This window comes from Octodon degus, unplaced genomic scaffold (assembly GCF_000260255.1).
Source record: "Octodon degus isolate 3935 unplaced genomic scaffold, OctDeg1.0 scaffold00020, whole genome shotgun sequence".
Taxonomy (NCBI): Eukaryota; Metazoa; Chordata; class Mammalia; order Rodentia; family Octodontidae; genus Octodon; species Octodon degus.
This window is the reverse complement of record NW_004524596.1, coordinates 8,112,552-8,134,325: the sequence shown is the minus strand read 5'-3', so window position 1 is coordinate 8,134,325 and position 21,774 is coordinate 8,112,552. Positions and strand designations below refer to the sequence as shown.

General features: G+C 34.9%; 1 protein-coding gene across 2 annotated transcripts in view; it reads left to right on the top strand.

The window, feature by feature from the left end:
* The window catches only part of Map4k3 (mitogen-activated protein kinase kinase kinase kinase 3), a 202,518-nt gene that overhangs the window by 133,192 nt on the left and 47,552 nt on the right, over window positions 1–21,774 (top strand). The window contains exons 9-16 of one of the 2 annotated variants that reach the window (XM_004627635.3): window positions 952–1,083; window positions 1,273–1,335; window positions 1,417–1,498; window positions 1,595–1,705; window positions 5,123–5,201; window positions 8,990–9,048; window positions 10,301–10,363; window positions 17,912–17,970. In XM_004627635.3, the coding sequence (XP_004627692.1) occupies window positions 952–1,083; window positions 1,273–1,335; window positions 1,417–1,498; window positions 1,595–1,705; window positions 5,123–5,201; window positions 8,990–9,048; window positions 10,301–10,363; window positions 17,912–17,970 (648 nt within the window). The remainder of the gene's footprint in view (window positions 1–951; window positions 1,084–1,272; window positions 1,336–1,416; window positions 1,499–1,594; window positions 1,706–5,122; window positions 5,202–8,989; window positions 9,049–10,300; window positions 10,364–17,911; window positions 17,971–21,774) is intronic. The other variant, XM_004627636.2, reaches the window with a different exon arrangement.

The window sequence follows — 21,774 nt, the reverse complement described above, 5'->3', positions numbered from 1 at the left end:
CTAAAAAGATTTTGGGACCAAACATTTGAAGGTTGAAAGGGTTTTTATTTTTTAACCTGATTAACTTGACTTTCCTAAAGACATACTAGGAAGACATGTGTATTTGTAACACTGTCTGTCTGAACTGCTCTTTTCATATGGAAGAGTGGAGATATTTATCCTAATTACTTGTTTTCAATCTATTTTTTAAGATTCAAGAATTTGAATCTTAAATGATAATTTGAAAAATAATCATTTAAATCAGTCAAGATTTAAATAGAAAAAAAAGGGGGGCCGAGGAGATAGCTCAGTAGAATAAGCTCTTGACTGGCAAGCACAAGGGCCTGAGTTCTATTGCTGGTTCCGCAAAAAAAAAAAAAGAAAAAGAAAGAAAGAAAAAGACTGTAGCAAAACTGAAAGAAACCAAAATATTATAAAAATTTTGGTAACTTTCCTCAGAATAAACACATTTTTAAATAATAGATATTCATTTTCATGATTTTTAAACATTATAATGAAAGTACCAAAAATGTTATATGAAATACTTATCTTAAAATTATTAGTGGTCTAAGAAATAATTTTGGTGAAGTAGAAACAGTGACCAGATTGCATTTTATTGATATGAGGAGGTAGCGCAACAGTTCCTGTATAGTTTTCATATATATGGAAGAGAGACCAGAATGTGTGTGAATTAGAGGCATGTTGCTTTCTTACAGTTGTACATTTTTATAAGCTGTGTAGTAAGTGCTATTATAATGAAGTAACAGAGGAGTCACCAGTAGCAACTTGCAGTGGAGGGGCTTAGGAGCTATCAAGCTCTTGGGAAATGTGAACTTTTCAAATATTAAATATCTTAAGGCCTACGGTCCTTAATTTAAATAGTGATTTCTATAAGAGCTTCTGGTGGAAGTATAATGGCAATAGAAAGTATGTTAAATAGAAGTGTTTTCTTTTCTGGAATGTTTCTTTCAGGATGGCTCCCGAAGTCGCAGCTGTTGAAAGGAAAGGAGGGTACAACCAGCTCTGTGATCTCTGGGCGGTGGGAATCACCGCCATAGAGCTTGCCGAGCTGCAGCCGCCCATGTTTGACCTGCACCCAATGAGGTCGGTGTGTCCAGATTGCAGAATCCTACCCTTACATTAAGAGAATTTTCTTTAGAGCTAATTATTATGTCATAAATAAATCCCTTAAACTTGCTTTGTCTTACCTGGGAATAAATAGTAGTGTAGTTCATATTATGTATTGAAGTATAAAATATTAAAACACTACATAATTATATGATTTTTTTTCAGAGCATTATTTCTAATGACAAAAAGCAATTTTCAGCCTCCTAAACTAAAGGATAAAATGAAGTGGTAAGTATTTTTGTGATACTTATTTTTATTAGATGAGCCAAAAAATTGAAATTAAAATCATCTAATTTCCAAAATTTTTAGGTCAAATAGTTTTCATCATTTTGTGAAAATGGCTCTTACCAAAAATCCCAAAAAAAGACCTACTGCTGAAAAGTTGCTACAGGTATTATTTCTACCCTCACTGTACTTGCTTTTGAAAAGATAAAGTCCTACTTAATCAGATTTCTAATATATGTTCTCCATTATTTTGTTTTTATAGCACCCTTTCGTCACACAGCCTTTGACCCGGTCTTTGGCAATAGAGCTGCTAGACAAAGTGAATAATCCCGATCATTCTACTTACCATGATTTTGATGATGACGATCCTGAGGTACAAATCCTTTCTACTCTGTGTGTGTGTGTGTGTGTGCGCGCGCGCGCGCGCGTGCGCACACGTGCATCCACATGCTTATAAAGTAGTGTTTTAATTTCTGGATCTATTCTAAATTTTAAAACTCTTGGAGGGAACAATTAACTCTTTGACTTAGTCCAGGAATGTCATGCGCTATGTTTACATGAGTTTTGTCTGAAAATGGCAAAGGCAGAATCTTTTAATCTATTTGCTAAAATTACTGCAGTTATTTTAGAGTAGTCATTTGAAATGAAGTTGCCTGATAACAGCGTAAAAGGGGAAGTAAATGGGAAGTATCTAAACAAGATGCTAGAATAGGCTAGGAGTTTCTTCTTACTTTTTCCTCAGAGAACCTTCTTAATGTGCTTCATAAATTATTATAGATTGGTAGAAAGTATAACAGTGACTTTGGACAAACTTCTAATTGACAACTATGGAAATAAAAATGAATCAATACATTTATATGCTGGAGGCAATAATATAATGCAAATATCACTTTTGTTAGCATATTTAATATGACTAGCATTGTTAATGATTGTGGTATCTAGCTATTTATGAAACCTCTCAGAGAAGAAGATGGTCAGCTTGTTTTCAGAGAAAATCTTGCTATGAACTGAGCATCATTCCATCTGTGCAGCTTTCATGATTGGACAGTCCTTTTGTTGTTAAAGCTCTAGAAAGGCATTTGGAAACATAAAACTTAAGAAATATAAATATTGATTGATTTTCTAATTAAACTGGCAGGAGGGAGATAGCTCAGTAGAATAAGCACTTGCCTGGCAAGCGCAAGGGCCTGAGTTTAATCCCCAGTTCCACCAAAAAAAAAAAAAAAAAAAATAATTAAACTAAGTAGTTTTTTATTGTTTTGCTTAATTCTGTTTTTTAAAACTTGAGTTTTACAAAGTCTTTCATGATTCAGCATATGCCTTTTCTCCTTTCTATCAGAATTTCATACCCAAAGTTACATGCCATTTTGCCCCTGCAGTCCTTCATTATAGGGTCCTGCCCTGTGCATTGCAGGATGTTTCACAGCATCCCTGGCACCTTCCCAGCATTTGCCAGTAGCTCCCATGGAGCCTTAGCTCTGACAAGCAAAAATGTCCCCAGATATTACCAGATGTCTTCTCAGGTACAAAACTCACCCAAAGACCAGTGTTCACTAGTGTTTATCACGTTGCCTATATCTTTCCTTCAGTTGATACAAACTTTACATTTTCATCTAGCTCCCTTGCAAAGGGCCTATTATTTGTATTTATGTTGCTTAATGATACAATAATTATAGATCTTTTAGATTATAATAGCTTGAGTAATATGAAGTGGTATATTAGGGCAGGGTTTTATATTTTCAGGAAGTAATAAGTAAAAAGAAGTTTAGTCAGAAGACATGTAAAGCATTGTTTTTAAAATGTTGAAAACCATACATCATTGTGAAAGGTTTCTTTAAATACTATTTATTAGAATGATTAATTCATTACATTTTCAAATATCATTTATTAGTATAATTACTTACTCAGAATAGCCAGCTTCCATGACTAATATGCCTTGTATTTTTTGAGACTAATGAGACTGCTCATGTTTAGAAATTAAAGCTTTAATTTTAATTTTTTGAGACTGTACTTGCATGGTGCTTGAAAAATTAAATAATAAAGGATTTTTTTCTCTGGGCCCACCTTTTTGAATTCAGATGAAAGATTTTAGCAAAAGAAATAATATCTTAGAGTGAAATCTTCCTTATTAGCAAACAGATTCTTTAGTATTATAGTAGACTGTGCCTAACATGCTGCCTACTTTAACGTCCAAGTAGCTGTCTTTCATTATCATGACCTCATTTAGCAGAATCTTGTATTCTTTTCTCGTAAATATGAAATACTGTCGTTTTTAATATAAGTTTTGGGGGCAATAAAAAAAGCAGTATTTTTTTATACAACCATCTGAACCAGTACATGTGAAAGGAAAATTCAGTCAAGTGTTTAGTTCATGAACTCTGTCCTGAATGTTGGACTGTGGTCTTTGGGTCCTGGATAGTTTTTCTTTATCTATCGTTTAACTTCTTGCAACAGATGCTTATTTTGTTCCTGATGAGCTTGAGGCTCCAATTTCAAAGAGTTTCCTTACACCATATTTTTTAGTTCTTTCTTTTTTCATATTAGAGCGTTTGACAAATATCACATTGAAAACATCCTGAGTATAACTTTTCTAGTATTCCACTGTCATCACTTTTAACTAATTAGGTTCTATAAATAATTCTGAGGTGTGAAGCATCTTTACAAATTAAAGGGAAAGGATAGAATATTGACTTGTTTTCTGCTCTCGGGGATTATAATGATATACTGAACCTCTACTCCGGAGAAACTGAGACAGAGTTAAGAGCTTTTTTAATGACGAGGAGTGTCTGAAAAACTTAAAATGCTCTAAATTCACATAGGCAGAATTGTAAGTTGCACAGTTTTCTTCAGCAGTCTTTTAAATCAGTTCTGGTTCAAATGACAAAAACTGAAATTCAAAGCGTTATGCCCTATTATCTATAGGTAAATATATGTGTATATTTTAAACAGTACTTCAAGAAAACCTAAGTTGAAGAATAAATTTTTTGAAATCAAGGGCATCTGAATTTAGGGGCCAGGGAGATGGCTCAGGAGAATAAGCGCTTGTCTGGCAAGCCCAAGGGCCTGAGTTCAATCCCTGGTTCCATAAAAAAAAAAAAAAAAAAATTAATCATCATTAAATGATAGATAAAATTAAAAATAAAATTAAACTTTTACAGAGTTATCTTTCTTTTCCCTTTCTCCGTCCTCATTTTAATTTAATTTTTTAAAAACAGGTCCTGCTGTATCATCCAGGTTGACCTCGAACTCTTGCACTCAAGAAATCTCTTTGCCTCAGTCTCCCGAATAGCTAGGACTACAAGCCTGTATTAAACGTACCTGGCTTACACTGCATAATTTCTCAGTGTCAGAAAAGAACTAAAGTACTACTGTAGTTGACTTACTATAAAATGAATCTATTCCATGGGGATAGCTCAGCAGCATAAGTGCCTACCTGGCAAGCTCAAGGTCCTGAGTTCAATCCCTGGTACAAAAAGAAAAAGCAAAGAAATCTGTCAATTTAAAATGAATCTAGTAAGTCCAATTTTGCATACACAAATAAGCAGAATATATTATTGTATTTAACTTTATATGTGCACTCTACTAGTAAAGATAGGCTTAATTAAGTGAATAAAAGTGTTTTTACCTTCATACTTAGAACTCTTGCGATGACCTTTATAAAAATGCTACAGAATTGATGTATTTTGTTTTCATTTCTATCAAATGAAATATTCTTTTATATTTGAATAATTTTGTGAACAAAAGGAAGACTGGATTATATAAAGTCAGATATCACTGATTTTTTCTCTAGCCTCTTGTTACTGTACCACATAGAATTCACTCAACAAGTAGAAATGTGAGAGAAGAAAAAACACGTTCAGAAATAAATTGTAAGTATATTCTATATGCTGTCCATAATTTAATGGTGAAAAATAAGTTTTCAAATTATAATTTAGTTATATGTTTTGTTTTATTTTTTTCCAAATATTTTTTCTTGCTAAATACTGGTAAGCAAAATTAAATTAAGGCTATAAAAGTTGAGTTTTCTCATTCCTTTGGGAGAGAGAGGTGTGCAAACTTGCTTAACATCTACGTTTCTTGAGACTTCTTTATTTTTTTCTTTTTTTTTTTTTTTTTTTTTTGAGAGGCAGGTCTTGCTATATATAGTTCAGCAGTTCGGGCTAGCCTCAAACTTGCAACAAACCTCCTGCCTCAGCCTCCTGAGTACTGGGATTATAAGTGTGCATCACCACTCCTGCCAACATTTTTCTTTTGATAACAGTTTTGTGCAAGTTAATAATTTTCAGGGGCCGGGGAGATGGCTCAGTAGATTAAGCGCTTCCCTAGCAAGCGCAAGGATCTGAGTTCAATCCCAGGTTCTGCCAAAAATAATAATAATTTTCTTACTGAGAGACCTAGAATATTACGTGACCTTATTGAAATTAGTTAATATAACTAAGATGACTGCTGCTGTATAATTGTTCTCAATTTTTGGCTACAGTAATACTGAGAATAGTACTTCTTATGCTGTTATTAACATGAATCCAAGGTTGAAGCAAGGACCTTCACACTGAGAAGTCAGGCAGGACAAGTAGGGGCCCAAACTGTTAGCATTTTGAGAAAACCAAGAGGAAATGGAGAGGTGCAGAGGCTTAACGTAGGCGAGTCACACTGAGTTAGCAGCAAGCTGTAGCTTGCCAGCTTCTAGCCAGCCAGGATGCCTTTACATTCAAGAACCATTTTAGGGACCGCCTCAGAGTGCCATGTGACCTTTCTAGTGGGAGTCGTTTGGGCACCTGTGCGTGAGACTTTGGCTAAGTGTGTAGAGCGTGTTGTGTTAGTGGGCAGAGCCTTGTTCTTGTGGTACCTGAGAAGGTGCAGATCCTTGAAAACGCTGAAACACTGAAGAGGGGGTTCTGAGACTCTTCCAACTACCAGTTGAGTGACTCTCTTAAATTACCTTTGAAGCTTCTCCTGAAGCTACGTTTTAAATTTCCTAATTTCTCACACCAAAGTATGTTCATGAAAATGGCAACTGTAGCATTTGAGCACTACGTATTATTTTTGAGTATATGAAAATAATTAAAAGATGTCTGTATAGTTGCTTTAGAAAAATTTGTTTAGTGCTATTAAAAATCTAAAGCACTTGGTATCTCGTTCTATTTAAAAATTGCATTAGTTCATTGAAAAGGAAAGCTTGTGCTAATAGCAACTGGAGAAATTTTTATGCCCACGTTTTGTGCGCTGAGTAACTACTTTAAAGATAGCAATATGCAATATATAACTGTTATTTTCCTATTTGTTATGAAATTTTGTTTTACCTTTTTTCCATAAAACAAAAAAAATAAAGATTATATTTTCAGGCTCTTCATAGCAAAAGAAGGTTATGTCTGAATTACTCCTTCCTAATTTATATCAGTGATTCACAACTCCTAAGTGTGTATGCATATGTATCCTCTATAAGCAAATGTACACTCTTTGAGACTACATACGTATAACTCCAATTTTCCTGGGATTCTTATAAACCCTCCTTCAGGGTTGCAGGTAATTAATGGGCATCCTCTTTCCACGATGGCCAGTATTATGGGTGTCGTATCCTTTTGGTACAAGTAAGTAGCAACAGGATTAGAAAAGACTACTTTAATAATTTCTAGGTTTGATTTTTGAGACTTTCAAGTCTTACTGTTTTAGTAAATATCTAATTCTTAGGATATTTTATTACATGTGAGAGGTGATACATCAAAAATGCTCAGTAATGCTATTTTCTGTAAAGGTGTGCTTGGAACAGTGATCTGTTTTAGTAAGGGAAAACTGTTTAATTGGCCTTGATCAAAATGAGGTTTATGTTAGTTTAATACCTTACTATAAATTATTTTGTTATCCTTGTTTTATGATCAAATATGAACAGGCATGAGTATGTATGTATATACATGTGTGCACATGTGCACACACGCGCGCGCGCACACACGCACGTCCTGGATGTTGAACCCAAGACCTTCAGACTTAGTTAGCTCACCTGCCCTTTTAAAAATTTTTAAGACAGGGTCTCAGTAAGTTGCCTAGGTAGGTTCAGACTTGTGATTTTCCTGTTTTAGGGCTATGAGTGTGTTCCGTCACACTCCTTTCTAAGGACCCGTCCTTAAAGAGCCTGCTTATCTCTGAGGGCCAGAATTTTATATCTGAGACATTAGCAGCTAGAAAGCCAGCACTTGGGGGCTGGGGAGATGGCTCAGTAGAATAAGCACTTGCCTGGCAAGCACAAGGGCCTGAGTTCAATCCCCGGTTCCGCAAAAAAAAAAAAAAAAAAAAAAAAAGCCAGCACTTGCATGAACATACACCCACCCACACATAAGTGCTAGAAAGCCAGCACTTGCACAAACACACACCCACTCACACGTAAGCATGTACATGAGACAGACAGCACACAAACTGGGGGTGTCATAGAGGTATGTTTCTTAATCTTTTTTAAACATACTCCTCCAGCAGTTACTAATTATTCAAACTTCATGTTTTCCTTTAACTAATATTAACAGTCATAAAACAAATACATTATGGTTTGGGACTTCCCTTACTGTAGTTGACAATGGCTAGTTTTGGCTGAAGCTCTTACTAGTTGAACTTCACTGTGACTACCTCTTTTTCTTCCTTTTAATACTGGTGTTTATGCCTTTAATTTTGTTTCAGTGATCTTGGATACTTGACCCCAGTTATAAAACTAGATAATGGCATAGAAAAATTGAAGGTAGCTGAGAATAGCAAAGAAGAAGGTGACTGTACTACATTTATTTCATAGCTACTCTGTATAGTTTGTACTTTAGATGTATATTGATTGCTATGTAGAAAATTATTCCCCAGAATTAGTAGTTCAGAACAATAAACGTGTTATTGTTAGCCCTCACAAACATTCTGAGGGTTAGGAATCTCACTTAGCTGAGAGGTTCCTGCTCGAGTCCTCTCCTGGTGGTACAGACAGTGTGTCACTACAGCTTCCCTGGGCTGGAAGATCTCTTCCTTGCCAAATGGCCTCTCCTTAGAGCAACTGAGAAAAGGGCTTTTTCCAGAGTAACTGATCCAGTAGAGAAAACCCAAGACCATTAGCTGTGTCACACTCTTTGACATACCCATTGGTCCTTATCCTCATCCAGCATGGAAGAGGACAGTGCAGACCCGAGTACCAGGAGGCAGGAGGCCCAGGAGCAATGCTGTAGACCGGCCACCATAGCAGCTCTTCATCCACAGCGGTCTGCTATCTCAATACCAACTCCAAGTTGGCTCTCTTTTGCTGGTCACAGCACAGTAGCAAGTAAAAGTCTGACTGAAATACATATAATTTTATCTTTTTTTCCTTACAAAAAGGCCTATGAATGCATAACATCAAATTTTTGGTGGTTAAGAAAGACTTCTTAGGGGGTCGGGGAGATAGCTCAGTAGAATAAGCACTTGCCTGGCAAGCGCGAGGCCTGAGTTCAATCCCGGTTCCGCCAAAAAAAAAAAAAAGGAAAGAAAGAGTTCTCTAAGCTTTCTCCAACTAATGAAGTATTTATTCAAATCTTTGGATTGTGATTAGAATGTATAGTAGCTTATAAATTAAGCATGTTTTTCCTGGAATAACCTTGAAATTATTATATCATTGAGAAGATATAACAGATTCTGGCTTAACATTTTTTTTCTTTTTTAGTTGGTCAAGTAAAATTTGACCCACCCTTAAGGAAGGAGACAGAGCCACATCATGAACTTGTAAGTAGTCTTGGAGAATTAACATTGAAAATAAATGTTTAGTCGTGGTATTAAATTAAAAACTATTGGAGCCGGGGAGATGGCTCAGTGGAATAAGTGCTTCCCTGGTAAGCTCAAGGGCCTGAGTTCAATTCCCGGTTCTGAAAAAAAAAAAAAAAATTAAAAACTATTTTCAAAAGTGTTTAGAGAAACACAATGCTAAGTAATTCTCAAATTCTGAATAAATAAATCTGTGTTGCTGAGATTATCTCAAAATGATTTTAGGAGAAACTTATGAGTTTTACCATTCCTTGATTATATTTTTAGTGCTGGCCTTTTGTGTTGGTTTGTTTTGGGTTTTTTTTCAATTTATGGGAGGCTTTTTATGTTTGCACTTTATAGAATAAGTGCCGTAGTTTGTAAGCCTCAAAGTAGCATCCAACTTGTTTACAGAGTATTAAAACGCAGGAATATAGGACACAGTAGAGGCCAAGTTTGTCATTTATTCATGCTTTGCTAACCATGAATATTCTCATCCCCTAGTGGACACTTAGTATAGTCCTTTCCAGATATTTAATATTTTATATACAATACTGGAGGTAAACCATTTGCAAATCTTTGCAATGTTAATATTCAATGGAAGAATAAAAAATAAAGTTGGCAATCTAAATGAAATGGAGCTCCAGATAATGTTCTCTTTTTTTTTCTTTTCTGTTTAATAAGAGACAAAAGTAACTGTTAATAAAGACTGAAGTGGAGACTTTATTCTTAAATTTAATTCTTATTTTTACCCACTTGACTAAAAGTTACAGATGGAGTTGTTAACTTTTGCAAGTACTATAGTTTAATTCAGTGCACCAGTCTGAAAAAAGAAATTGTTAAAGAAAAAGTCTGAAAATGATCTTATTGTAATAAAATATTACAACGTTAAAATCCTGGCCCTAATTTAGAAGAATGGAGAGTATGGAGAAAAAAGCCATGATATGTTTAAGTGCTAACTGTATTTTGTTAAGGTAATTAGAGTTTATTCTGTTGTTCTTTTGAAGCTGGCGGGGCATGTAGTTAAAGTCTATACTAATTAGTAGTTGCATTATAAAGCAACGATGTTGAAATGTTGCTTTTTTAGAAGCTGCTTAATACAATTTGACTTTGCTTTTGCCTTAATAAAAGTTGTATTAGTTGGCCTTATCCTTTTTTGTGAGTTTCCCTTTGTAAATTTGTGGCTTTCGGTCTATGTGTAAATAACTTAGGTTTCTTGGTCTCTGCTAAACAGCCCGACACAGAAGGTTTTTTCGACAGTTCAGAAGAAATATACTACACTGCAAGATCTAACCTGGTATTTCTCATATTCTGATTTTCTTTGTCAGCATTTAAGTCTAGATTTTTTTTTTTTCAGATCAGACCTTTTCTTTATCACTTTATGAATTAGTACACCATGTGGTAAGCTTCCATCTAATGAGTGCAGCACATTTTCCAAGTTAGTATGTGTAGTCAAATGTAATACAGAAGCTGGGTGTGGTGGCGCACGCCTGTAATCCCAGCACTGGGGAGGCTGAGGCAGAGGATCACTGTGAGTTCGAGGCCAGCCTGGGCTGCATAGTGAGTTCAAGACCAGCCTGAATTACAGAGTGGGACCCTGTCTCAAAAAAAAAATAGAAGAAGAAATGTAATGTAATTAAACTATTTGTCCTTTTATGAAAAGCAGTATTTAACTTTTTTATTCAAGTACTAAGTTTTTGAAGAAATGACATTTCCCTATAAAAATACCCCATTTAATGATTAACTTGTTTCAATAGAAATCATCCATATATACATATATATATATACATTCATATATAAGAAACTATTCATATTGTTATATAATAAATATGTTATATAAATATGTCATGTTGATATGATTCATATATAATATAAAATAATTAAAATATAAACTCATTTTAAAATAATTTAATCATGTTAACAATGAAATCTTCAGATGAAGTTTTAGTTTTGTAGCATTATGCCATGTCCACTTTTCTCAGGAAAAACATTCTGATTATATGACATCCTTGAGGTAATAAATATTAATATTATCTTACTACTATTTACCAAAAAAGTGAGCAATTTGTCCTGGTAGATATTAATAAAAAATATTTTTAACACTGGCTGGTCAAAGCCCCAAATTGCCCCCATATTACTCCAAGATTCTATTTTTCTACCTTTTAAGTAAAATTTTCTCTTTTCTCTCTTTTCCATACTACTTTTAATTTTGATTGGCTTAAATGAGTCTTTATATAAATTCTCAAATCTTTATCTTCAAACATTTATAGAACATGAGAAGTTTTAGTCATAATTTTTTTTGGTGACAAAAATGCTTGCACATGTAAATTATTTGTCATACAACAAAATACCAGTGGTGGCAAATTTATGGTACACATATGCAGCCATCTGTTACCATTGAAGGCTCTGAAAGTTTTGCAATCACTCATTTGTTTGCCCAAATGTTACCAAATGCTGATAAGAGAAAGCTAACTTGTAACAGGCGCTATAGGAGAAGCACTTCAGGGTGATGTGGCTTATCTGGCCTCTGGGAGGGACTTTACTGCTGTCAGTATTGTACAGGACCCATTGTAGATTCTTCAGGAAGAGAATAGACATACTTTCTGTGTTTCGTGGAACTAATGTGGGAATAGTCATTGGCACAGATCACGATTTTAAGAGATGTGCAAAACAGCTGAAATTAGGGAGCTAATTACTCCCATTGGAATAACTGTAGTATTGGACAGTACAGTACACAGATTGAACATTCCAAAGAGGTAGGGAGGTCCAGCTAACCAGCAAGATAATGATAAAGCCATGAAATTACATGTATTTCCCGTAGTTGGATCTGAAGAAAGAGTGCAGAAAACTGCCTAACACAGGGGCTAATACCAGTGGAAGAGAGGGCTGACCTTGAGATAAGGAGGAAGTAACTAGCACGTGAGGACGGATGCACTCTCTCAAAACAGAGGGATGCATCACATCCTTGGGAAGCCAGAAAGCATGAAGACTGAGAGCCAACTGTCATAAGGGCCAGTGAGATACGATGTCTAAAGTGAATATTCAGTGATTGGGGATCGAAAATTTCTTCAGAATTAGATATATGTAGGTAAGAATAATAACTAATGAAAATAAAAGACCACAGCATGAAAAGTTTAAGTTGATGCTACTACTATTTATTAATGTCCTCTATGCACAAAAGTTAACACAGAAGAGTTACAGATCATTTCTCCTGTACCACATGTCAAACTGCTTTAGTATCCAAAGTTTTACATCATGACTGTTCCCTGTAACTACTCAGGCTGTTGTCCACACTCTACCCTGGACTGAAGAGCTTCTTGTGATACAGGGTAGCCTATGACTGTGTCTTGTCATGTAAGAGGACATTAGGGACCATTACCTTGTGGGTAGTTCTAGCAGAAGATGGCTGAATGAAACATAGCTCACATTCTTTAATGTATAAAGTCAACCTTAAAAACTCACTGTCAAGGACTGGCAAGATAGCTTAGGCAAGCACAGGGACCAGGTTTCAATCCCCCAGCACCACATGCCATACCAGCTCCAGCCCCAGGCACACTGAGCGAGGGCATGGTGGTGCATGCCTGTAATCCCAGTGTTGGGGAGGCTGAAAACAGAATTACTACATGTCCAAGCTGCATAGTGAGACCCTGTACTAAATACATTAAAAAAAAAAAGTTCAATGTCAATGACAACAAAAGCAACATTTATGTACAACTTATCTAAAAGATGTTATATACCAGATATTAAAGAGTTAAAGATGTACCGTCATGCATTGCATAATGACAGTTCAGTCAACAACAAAGTATCTTAAGACAGTGGTTCTGTGAGATTATCCCCTGCTGACATTGTAGCCACCTTAGTTTAGTGATCACTAGAACTTGCCTAAAGATGCATTTCTCAGAGATATCTCAGCTCAGTGACTCATTGTCCTTGTTTATAAGTAAAGCCATTTAAAGTGCATAGAAACTGAAATTCTCTAGTTAAGTAGTTGGGACTTGACGTAAGCCTGGCTTGGCTGTGAGTTTGTAAGGTTGACTTTATACATTAAAGAATGTGAGATACGTTTCATTCATATCTCATATTGACTCTACCCAACATCATTGGGGGTGTTTGGTTTTCTCTCAGAGCCCCCTCTCCAACACCTGTGACTCATAGCTTACTGGGATTTTTATAGTATTAAAATATACATAGCATACAATTGCCCATCTTAAGCTATATAATCCACGGCCAGTGAGTACACTTGCATTGCTACACAACCATCACCACAGCCCATCTCTGGCATGTTTCCATTTTCCCACGCTGAACCTCCACACCTATTAAATGATAGTTCATTCCTTTCCCTAGCACCTGGTTACCACCATTTTACTTTGTGAGTTTTCCTTCTCTAGGTATCTCAGATAAGTAAAATCATACACTGTTTATCCTTTTGTGCTTGGGTCACTTCAATTGACATAAAATTTTAGTGTTTCTCCACATTGCAGTAGGGCTGGAGAGATAGCTCAGTGGTCTAAGCGCCTGCCTGGCAAGCACAAGGACTCAGGTTCGATCCCCAGTACCACATGTCATGCCAGCCCCAAGCGAGCCTCCAAAATTGGGCATGGTGGCGCGCACCTGTAATCCCAATGCTGGGGAGACTGAAAACAGGAGGATCACTATGATTCTGAGCTGTGTAGTGAGACCCTGTACATACTAACTAAATAAATGATTAAAAACACAACAAAAATAAAACTAGTACTCATATCAAAGTCGTGGCCTAGTGAATATACCCAGCTACGGGTAGTCTTTCCAAGCTTATAATGCAGAAATCACGTTACTCACTTTAAGACCTCTCAATTTGCTTTAGTAAGAATCCTGCCTGATCAGTTAGGATTCCTATACCGTCTGCTTTTCTTTTTAAGAAATAAGCAGTCTTCTCTGCATTATACTGGTTCACTTCCTGTTAATTGCTGTCCATCATATACCACAGTAAAAGTTATTTCACTAATGATCTATTCTGCCATAAAAAGTTGAAATTCTGCCATCATTTTTCTCTTTCATCTTTTGTCTCTACCGCTTGTCTCTGCCTGTCTCTGTCTGTACTGGGCATTGAAATCCAGGTCCTTCACAGTGAGTTACAGTTCCAGCCCCTTAGTTCTTTTTTATTTTGAAACAGGATCTTGCTATATTGCGTAGGCTGGGTTTGAAATTGCTATCCTCCTGCCTCCACCTCCCGGAGTGCTGGGGTTGTAGGCATGCACCACCATACCTGGCCTATTTACTCGTTTGTAACTGCGGAAAATAATTTCCTCTTTAATTTTTCCTTTTGCTGGTTATGATATATTGCTGAAATGTGCATGCGTGTGTATGTTGATAGCCATCTCTACCAATTCTATTTCTTGCTGTTTTCTCATGAAGCCATAACCTATAATCTCATGCAGGTGTAAACTGCAGTAAGAGTTTTGTGATTGTACATATTTTTCTTTTCCATTGTCCCATGTTACATCTTTTGTTCATTTTCAGTTGCTTCTCACACCATGTTTTCTTAGAATCTTCATTCTAGGTTTATGAGTTTTTTTCCATTCATTAAAATGCACTGCTGCAAGTAGGACTTCCTGATGCAAAAGATACTTGTGCTAAGCATCTGGAACTTTTGTTTGAGCCTTTAGCTTGACTCTAGAAACTTGTTACATGTTGTCTGTCTGTATCATTACTTGATGAATAATCAAACAGTGTCATTTATTAATATGTTGATGCCTGGATTAATGCTACTAATGTTTTCTTAGGTGCATATTGAAATGTGTTCTTTTTTAGGTTACTAAGGATGGCAAATAGTACCATCATCTTGGGTTATTATGAGTGCTTTCTGAGCATAATTTTGGTAGCATTTATTAATATTAAATAGCTTCCAAATACATTTTGGAAATGATTTTTAAATTAGTCTTTCTTAGACTATCATTAAAAAATAACTTTATCGGAGTTTTACTTTTGTTCCTTTCCTTTTATTTATTTCTTTTCATTTTCTTCATCTGATTTACTGGCTAAATTCCTGTCATTTAATAGGTACGTGGTAAATAATGGTTGTGCTAAAGTAAACTAGATACATACTGGATTTGTGTGCTACTTCTTTGATAATATGACTAGCACATTGTTTTTGCCCTGTGCTTGATGCAGCACAACTTGATTTAGGGAGAAGAAATCATTAGGAAAAAGGCCCTTCAATTTTAGTCATCCTGGTAAGCCTTCCAGTGTGTGGCATACATACTCATCAGACTTAAATCTATGTACAGTTTCTCCCATGGCATATTATTCTACATACGAGCCTCTGCCTGGTGTGTGTTTGTTTTGGCAGAACCAGGGATTAAACTCAGGCCCTTGGGCTTGCCAGGCAAGCGCTTATTCTACTGAGTCATCCCCCTGGCACCCTGGTTTTCTCTTAAGCTGTGACTTTAGTTATTTAAAATATTTCTCTTTGCCTTCCCAAATACACTTTTTCTCGCTTGACTTTGTTTTCAATCATTGTTAAGAGATAACTTATCTATCAGTTGAGCTGGATATTCTTTTTTTTTTTTTTTTTTTTTGTATTTAGGACAGGGTATACAGAATCTCACTGTGTTGATCAGACTCGTAGGGATCCTCCTGTTTACAGCCTCCCAAGTGCTGGGATTACAGGCATGCACCACCACACCCAGTCTCAGTTGCCATCTCAGCACACCCCAGGGGCAGGGCCAGCAAGGCAGGTTGGGGACTTGAACTCCCAGCCCCTGCCTCTGCCTAAGCAGGCACTTTAATCTGAGGAGCTGGATATTCTCATAACACATCTGTGTCCACTGTGCGCAAGTGTGTGCTTTTGAAGCTATCGTTTGATTCAGGCTTCCAAGGTTGGTTGAGAAGCTCAACTTCCAAGGTTGGTTGAGCTTAGAAGTGTATTCCTAGAGATTAGTATTTCCTTTTACTGATGACCAAAGTTAAAGATTTCTTTTTGTTTTGTTTTGTTTTTGTTTTTGTTTTTTTGGCAGAACTAGGGATTGAATTTAGGCCCTTGCGCTTGCCAGGGAAGCACTTAATCCACTGAGCCATCTCCCCATGCCCCTAGATTTCTGTATAAAGTTTTAGTCACTAAAATTGTGCAGTAAAATAATTTTGTAGCAGTCTTATACCAGTGATTTTTACTATTATGAAAAGAGAATAGATATGCTTTTTCATTAGGATTTCATTTGATACTAGATACTGGTAAGGACGTTGATTATGTATGGAATAATACAAGTATTGGAGAAGACAAAATTTGAACTTTGTCTTAGCTCAGGCTTTTAATTTTGATTTTCATCAGATATGTTTTAATTGGCTTTGAAGTACTTAAATTTTAAAGTGCTATTCTCGGAAATATAATGTGTTGTCTAGAATCCTCATATTCCTAGGCTTGGTATTTTTGTGACCTGATTATCTTTGTATACTTTAACAAAGATGAAGTGTTACTTTTTATAAGCAATAAACAGTTGGCATTTGCACAAGCCAGTTCAGGTTTTACCTAGGTGTGGCAGGTACTATCTTAGAGCACGGGCTACAGGGAAGTACAATGGATTTGACCTTTTGACTTTGTTTGAGGAGTTGGCAGCCTGGCTGTTGTTTTACATACTTATAAATAGACTGAAGTGTAGTGTAGGTGCTAGAGATCTGTGTGTTGGAAGCTTTAGGTACTACTACTATCTTCTTGCCTTCAAAGGATGCTCCAAGCTGACTTTTCCAAGTTCTGATCATAAATGACATCTTATAAAAAAACAATTTACTCTCTATTCTAATGGAAATAAGAATTATTTAAACTGTTAAATATCCTCCCTAATAGTTAAAACAGTGTTTGGAATACAAATGACCTTTTTTTTTTATGAGTAAGAAAACTTATTGGAGAAAAGGAGTAGGGAATAGAAACAGCCCCATAGAATCAGGAGATGTCCCTGATGGGTTGCCCACAGGTGACATTTTTCCCTTAAGGAAGTGACTTTACTCTTTCGATGGTAGTTGAAAAGCACATTTCTTTTTCTCAAGAAGGTGTCTAACTTAAGCACATCATTGTTTATTCCTTTGAATTTTAATTCTTAGCACTGCAGCCCTCAGCACTCAACAGAAATGTTTAAATACTTGAGGAGCTCCCTTAATATTCATTTGAAGTTTTGCCATTTTCTCTTTAAAATATTCTTTCTTGGTTTTGGTTTGGTTTTAGATTTTTAAAATTTTTTTACAGAGAATAAAAAATAGTAAAAAAAAAATTAGGAGTGATACAGAATTTCACTAAACAAAATGATAGGAATTCAACAATGCTTTAAAATATTCTTAAAAGTCCTTCAGTTCAAATTACAATGTTGTACAAATTCAAATTTATAATTTACTTTAAAAAACCGCATCCAGTTTTGTATTTTAAAAATTAATTACCTGCTTGAAGCAGCAGTGGAAATATGTGAATGTGTATATATACTTAGAAAGTCAAATCAAGGTTTTTGTCCCTTATTTTCTCATCATTTTTACTTTATAGCAAGAGAATAATTATCTTATTAGGACCTTTTTCTTTCTAAAAACTGATAGTACAAATGTTAATAGCATAGTTATTGCTATTGTTACAATAGCAGTAGCCATAAATGAAACTTGTTTATATCATTCTGAAAAATTCCCAGAAAAATATTCAACTAATAAAAATCAGGCCTAAGGCCATATCTTTTATTGTCAGAAGTTGTACCATGCCTTCTTTTTAAGAATATATAGCAATACAGATTTATTTGTAGTCTGGAGTTTCTCTTTTAAAAATAATATGTATTAATGTGCTACAATGTATGATATACTGTGCTGTTACACTAAATATTTTATTTTGTACTATTAGGATCTACAGTTAGAATATGGACAAGGACATCATAGTAGTTACTTTTTAGGTGGAAACAAGTAAGTAAAGTTCTTTTAAAGCTTAAATTCAAAATAATTAAATTGTTTTTAATATTATGTTTTATTATTTAAAGTACTAAATTTTATGGGATTGGCAGATATTTTTGTAATATGCTCTTGTTATCACTCCATTCCTGCTGATCACTTATAGTTAAGAATTGTCATAATGGGAAGGATTATCTGAACTTTTTATATCAAGCTGCATTGCTAATCTTATTAGAGAAATACAACTGAAGGTAAAGACATATTTCAGCAGTTGACTTTTCTTTCTGAAGTTAGTTTGTTTATTTCATAGACAACTTGCTTTAATGCATCTGCCAGATGTTTTAGCCACTGAGATCAGTTGATGTCATTCACCCTGTTTGCAAACCTTCATTTTAATCTTTTAGTTCTTAGTCTTTTAAAAAATGGATAGCAGTTGAAAGGTGTTTGATGTCTTAGAAGTTAACGATGCATGCAAGAAATAAAAATAGCAATTGGTCAAAGCCCCCTGTATGCCAGGCATCATCCACAGTGATACAGAGGCAGCTTGCAAACTTTCTGAACAGTACACCCTAGATGCAAGGTGTAGGAATCAGAATTACCCTTCCTTTTGGATTCTCACTTTATGATATCATGATTAAATTGTCAGTGTAAAAGCAAATTATATAAGGGAATCTTTTTTAAAATTGCCAGAACTTTCTAGTGAGGTAAATATTACCTTACTAACCAGAACTTTAAATTTTAAAATACTGTGCAATTTCAGTCACTTTGGAAATTGAGATATCTTCTCATTATTTCAAGTTAAGCAGATGAAAAGTAATAAATAATGGGAGATAACTTCGTTTTAAGGATAATAATGCAAACTCGTATCTTTTTGTAATAAACTAAACAATTTTTTACCTAACTGTGCACTTTCTCACTACAGAGAAAAGGCTTTGGATAACAACCTAGAAAAATGAAAAAAAAGAATCCATTAAATATTAGGCAGTTGTTACTTGTCATTTTCAGACCTGATATTATTATGAAGTCTCTTATTATTAGCCTTTATCTTTCTTTGACTGAAAACTAGTATAAAATTTAGTTGGTCTTTTAATATTTTCTGTAAATGCCAGGGCACTGATTTTAAGGACTGTGTTAACAAATTTTGGTATATTTTAAAAGACTCTTTAATTGGAAACTATTTCACTTACTTTTTTAGTTCATAAATTGTTTTAAAACTGTGTACTTAGAAAACACTAGGTAGTATGGACCATCATTAAATGTTTTTCAGATTCCATAATTCCCATTGTCTGATTTCTGACTGTTAGACATTTTCATAGTTTATAGTTACTTTGGCTAGGTAAAATTTTAATAATTTGCCCAACTTCATTTTTTGATTAATTGGATCCCTGCTTAAGGAACTGTATTCTATATAACAAATCATTGGCAAGGTAGGTTGGCCAAAAGTCTGACTTTGGCTGTGTTTCGTGTCCAGGTATGCACATACATGTGACATGAGCATGGATGTAGCACTCCCTCTTACCGTATTGATATGTCTGCTTTATTCTTGAGACTAGGCAGTGTTTCCAACTTACAGGATTTCCTGCTTTCTCCATAGGTGATCAGGCACACAGATTTCCATTTTCCAGATCATGTAGGAACTGTCTAATTAGAATTGCTACATAGACTTTCTTTCTTTCTTATTTTAACAGAAGGCATATGTGTTTAGCTTACACCTGATTACAACTGTTTCTTTTGAATTCTGATATCACTGGGGCCAATGGTACTGACCATTCACTTAAAATCAAAAATATATTTAAAGGACAATTAATTGCTTTTTTATTACTGGGGATTAAAATCAGGGTGCTGTACCACTGAACTACTTCTTCAGCCCTTTTTTAAATTTTGGGGGGAAAAATAAATAAATTTTGAGACAGGGTTTCTATAAATTGCCCAAGCTGGACTTCAGTTTGCAATTATCCTGCCTCAGCCTCCCAAGTAGCTGGGATTACAGGAGTGTGTCACTGTATCTGTCACATTCTGTTTACATGTAGAGCAGAAATTCTAAAAATAATTCTCTTCCACTAAATAATGATGAACAAGAGTAAACTAAATTGCACAGCTCCTGTCACAGTTGAATAAGAAATGACAGATACAGAGTCAGAATTGAAGCTCTTGTAAACCATTGACTTTGTGAAAAAATCACTGTATTTTTTAAAAAGGTGATCATAATAGTACCTACCTCATAGAATGCTAAGGGTAAAATGGAAAAATTACTGTAAAGCAATTAGCACATTTCTTGTCTCATAAATACTGGTAGCCTTCTTTATAGTAGTTACTCAGTAAATATTGATTGTGTAGAGTGGATAATATAAATAAATAAAACTTCAGTTTTAGAAAAGTTTTGTTTTAAAGTATAATAGGGAACTATATATAGGCTGTTGGGGCATTGGTTTTGGAAGATTTTAGTAACTTGTAGCATGAATTCCTTAGCTCGTTCAAATATATGGGATGTTCTGGTGGGGTCTTTTTCCATACCCCTTTCTTCACCTCATTCATCAGTTAAATCTGTGTTTACACACTGTGTCATTTTGAATTTTTCACCAAAATTGATAATTATTTTATATTCATTTAGTAACTCAGTTACATAATTTTTGTTTTGTTTTTTACTTTATAAAAACTTCTGTAATATAAGAATTGTGGTAGACTAATTAATAGCAATACTATTTATTATGTAGTACTCAGTGTTCATGAATAAATTGGTTATCGCATTTTCTCCAGTGCTCCCCAGCTATAGTATTGACTGTAAATGGACCCTTTTATCGGATTTTCAGATGTTCACTTTCTGTCTCTGTCCGTCTGTGTGTGTCTGTCTCTGTCTGTCTCCCTGTCTCCCTGTCTCCCTGTGTGCCTCTTTCTCTCTCTCTCATTTGCTGAGCTGGGCACCGAACACTGAGTTGCATGTTATGCAGGAGCTCTACGGCTGAGCTGTATCTCCAAGATGATGCATCCCACTTTTCACAGTGACTTCATGAATTCTTTAACTTTGTTAACCAAATATCTGAACATATACTGAGATATTTACAAATGATACGTACATGAGTTCCTAGGCCATGGCTACCTACTCTTCCATGTTCTTGTTCACCCTTTCTCTTTATTGTTCAAGAACTTATGGTAAGATAAAAAAAAATAGAAGGCCATATAGATCTGCCTAATATAGTAACAAAAAAAACCTCTGTTAAAATGTCTTCCCAATTACTTTCATATCCTAATATTTTCTTGCCTGAGAACAAATGCCTCAAAAAATATTGTCATGTGCTAAGAAAAAGTATTTTAAGAAAATGTATTTTTCACATCTCCTAAAATGACATGAAAGTCTGTTATACATCTTAGAGATATGTTTAATTTGGTAAAATAGTTCAAAGCAGTGCTCCTCAAATTTTTAGTGTTAGGATCCCTTTACAGTTTTAAAAATCATTGAGAATTTCAAAAAGGTTTTTAAATAAGGGGTCATAAAGTGTTGATAGTATTGAAAAATAAGTTGAGGAATTTTTAAAGTATTTATTAATTTTCTTAAAATAATATATAAGTAATATATATGTTTTGTATGTTTTAAAACAAATCTCTGGCCCTCCAGGGCCAGTTGCAATGCCGTCGCTTCACAGTGCTGTTCTTACAGCTCCACTTATTTCTCTCTTATGATACTTAGAGGCAGCAAATGCAGTAAGAACAATTATCATAGCATCAAAATAAAAGTTTTCATGAGACCTACTAATAACACTTTTTAGTGAAAAGTTCTTGGTTTTTTGTCCTGAAAGAAAATGTTAGTAGGAAAAAAAAAAA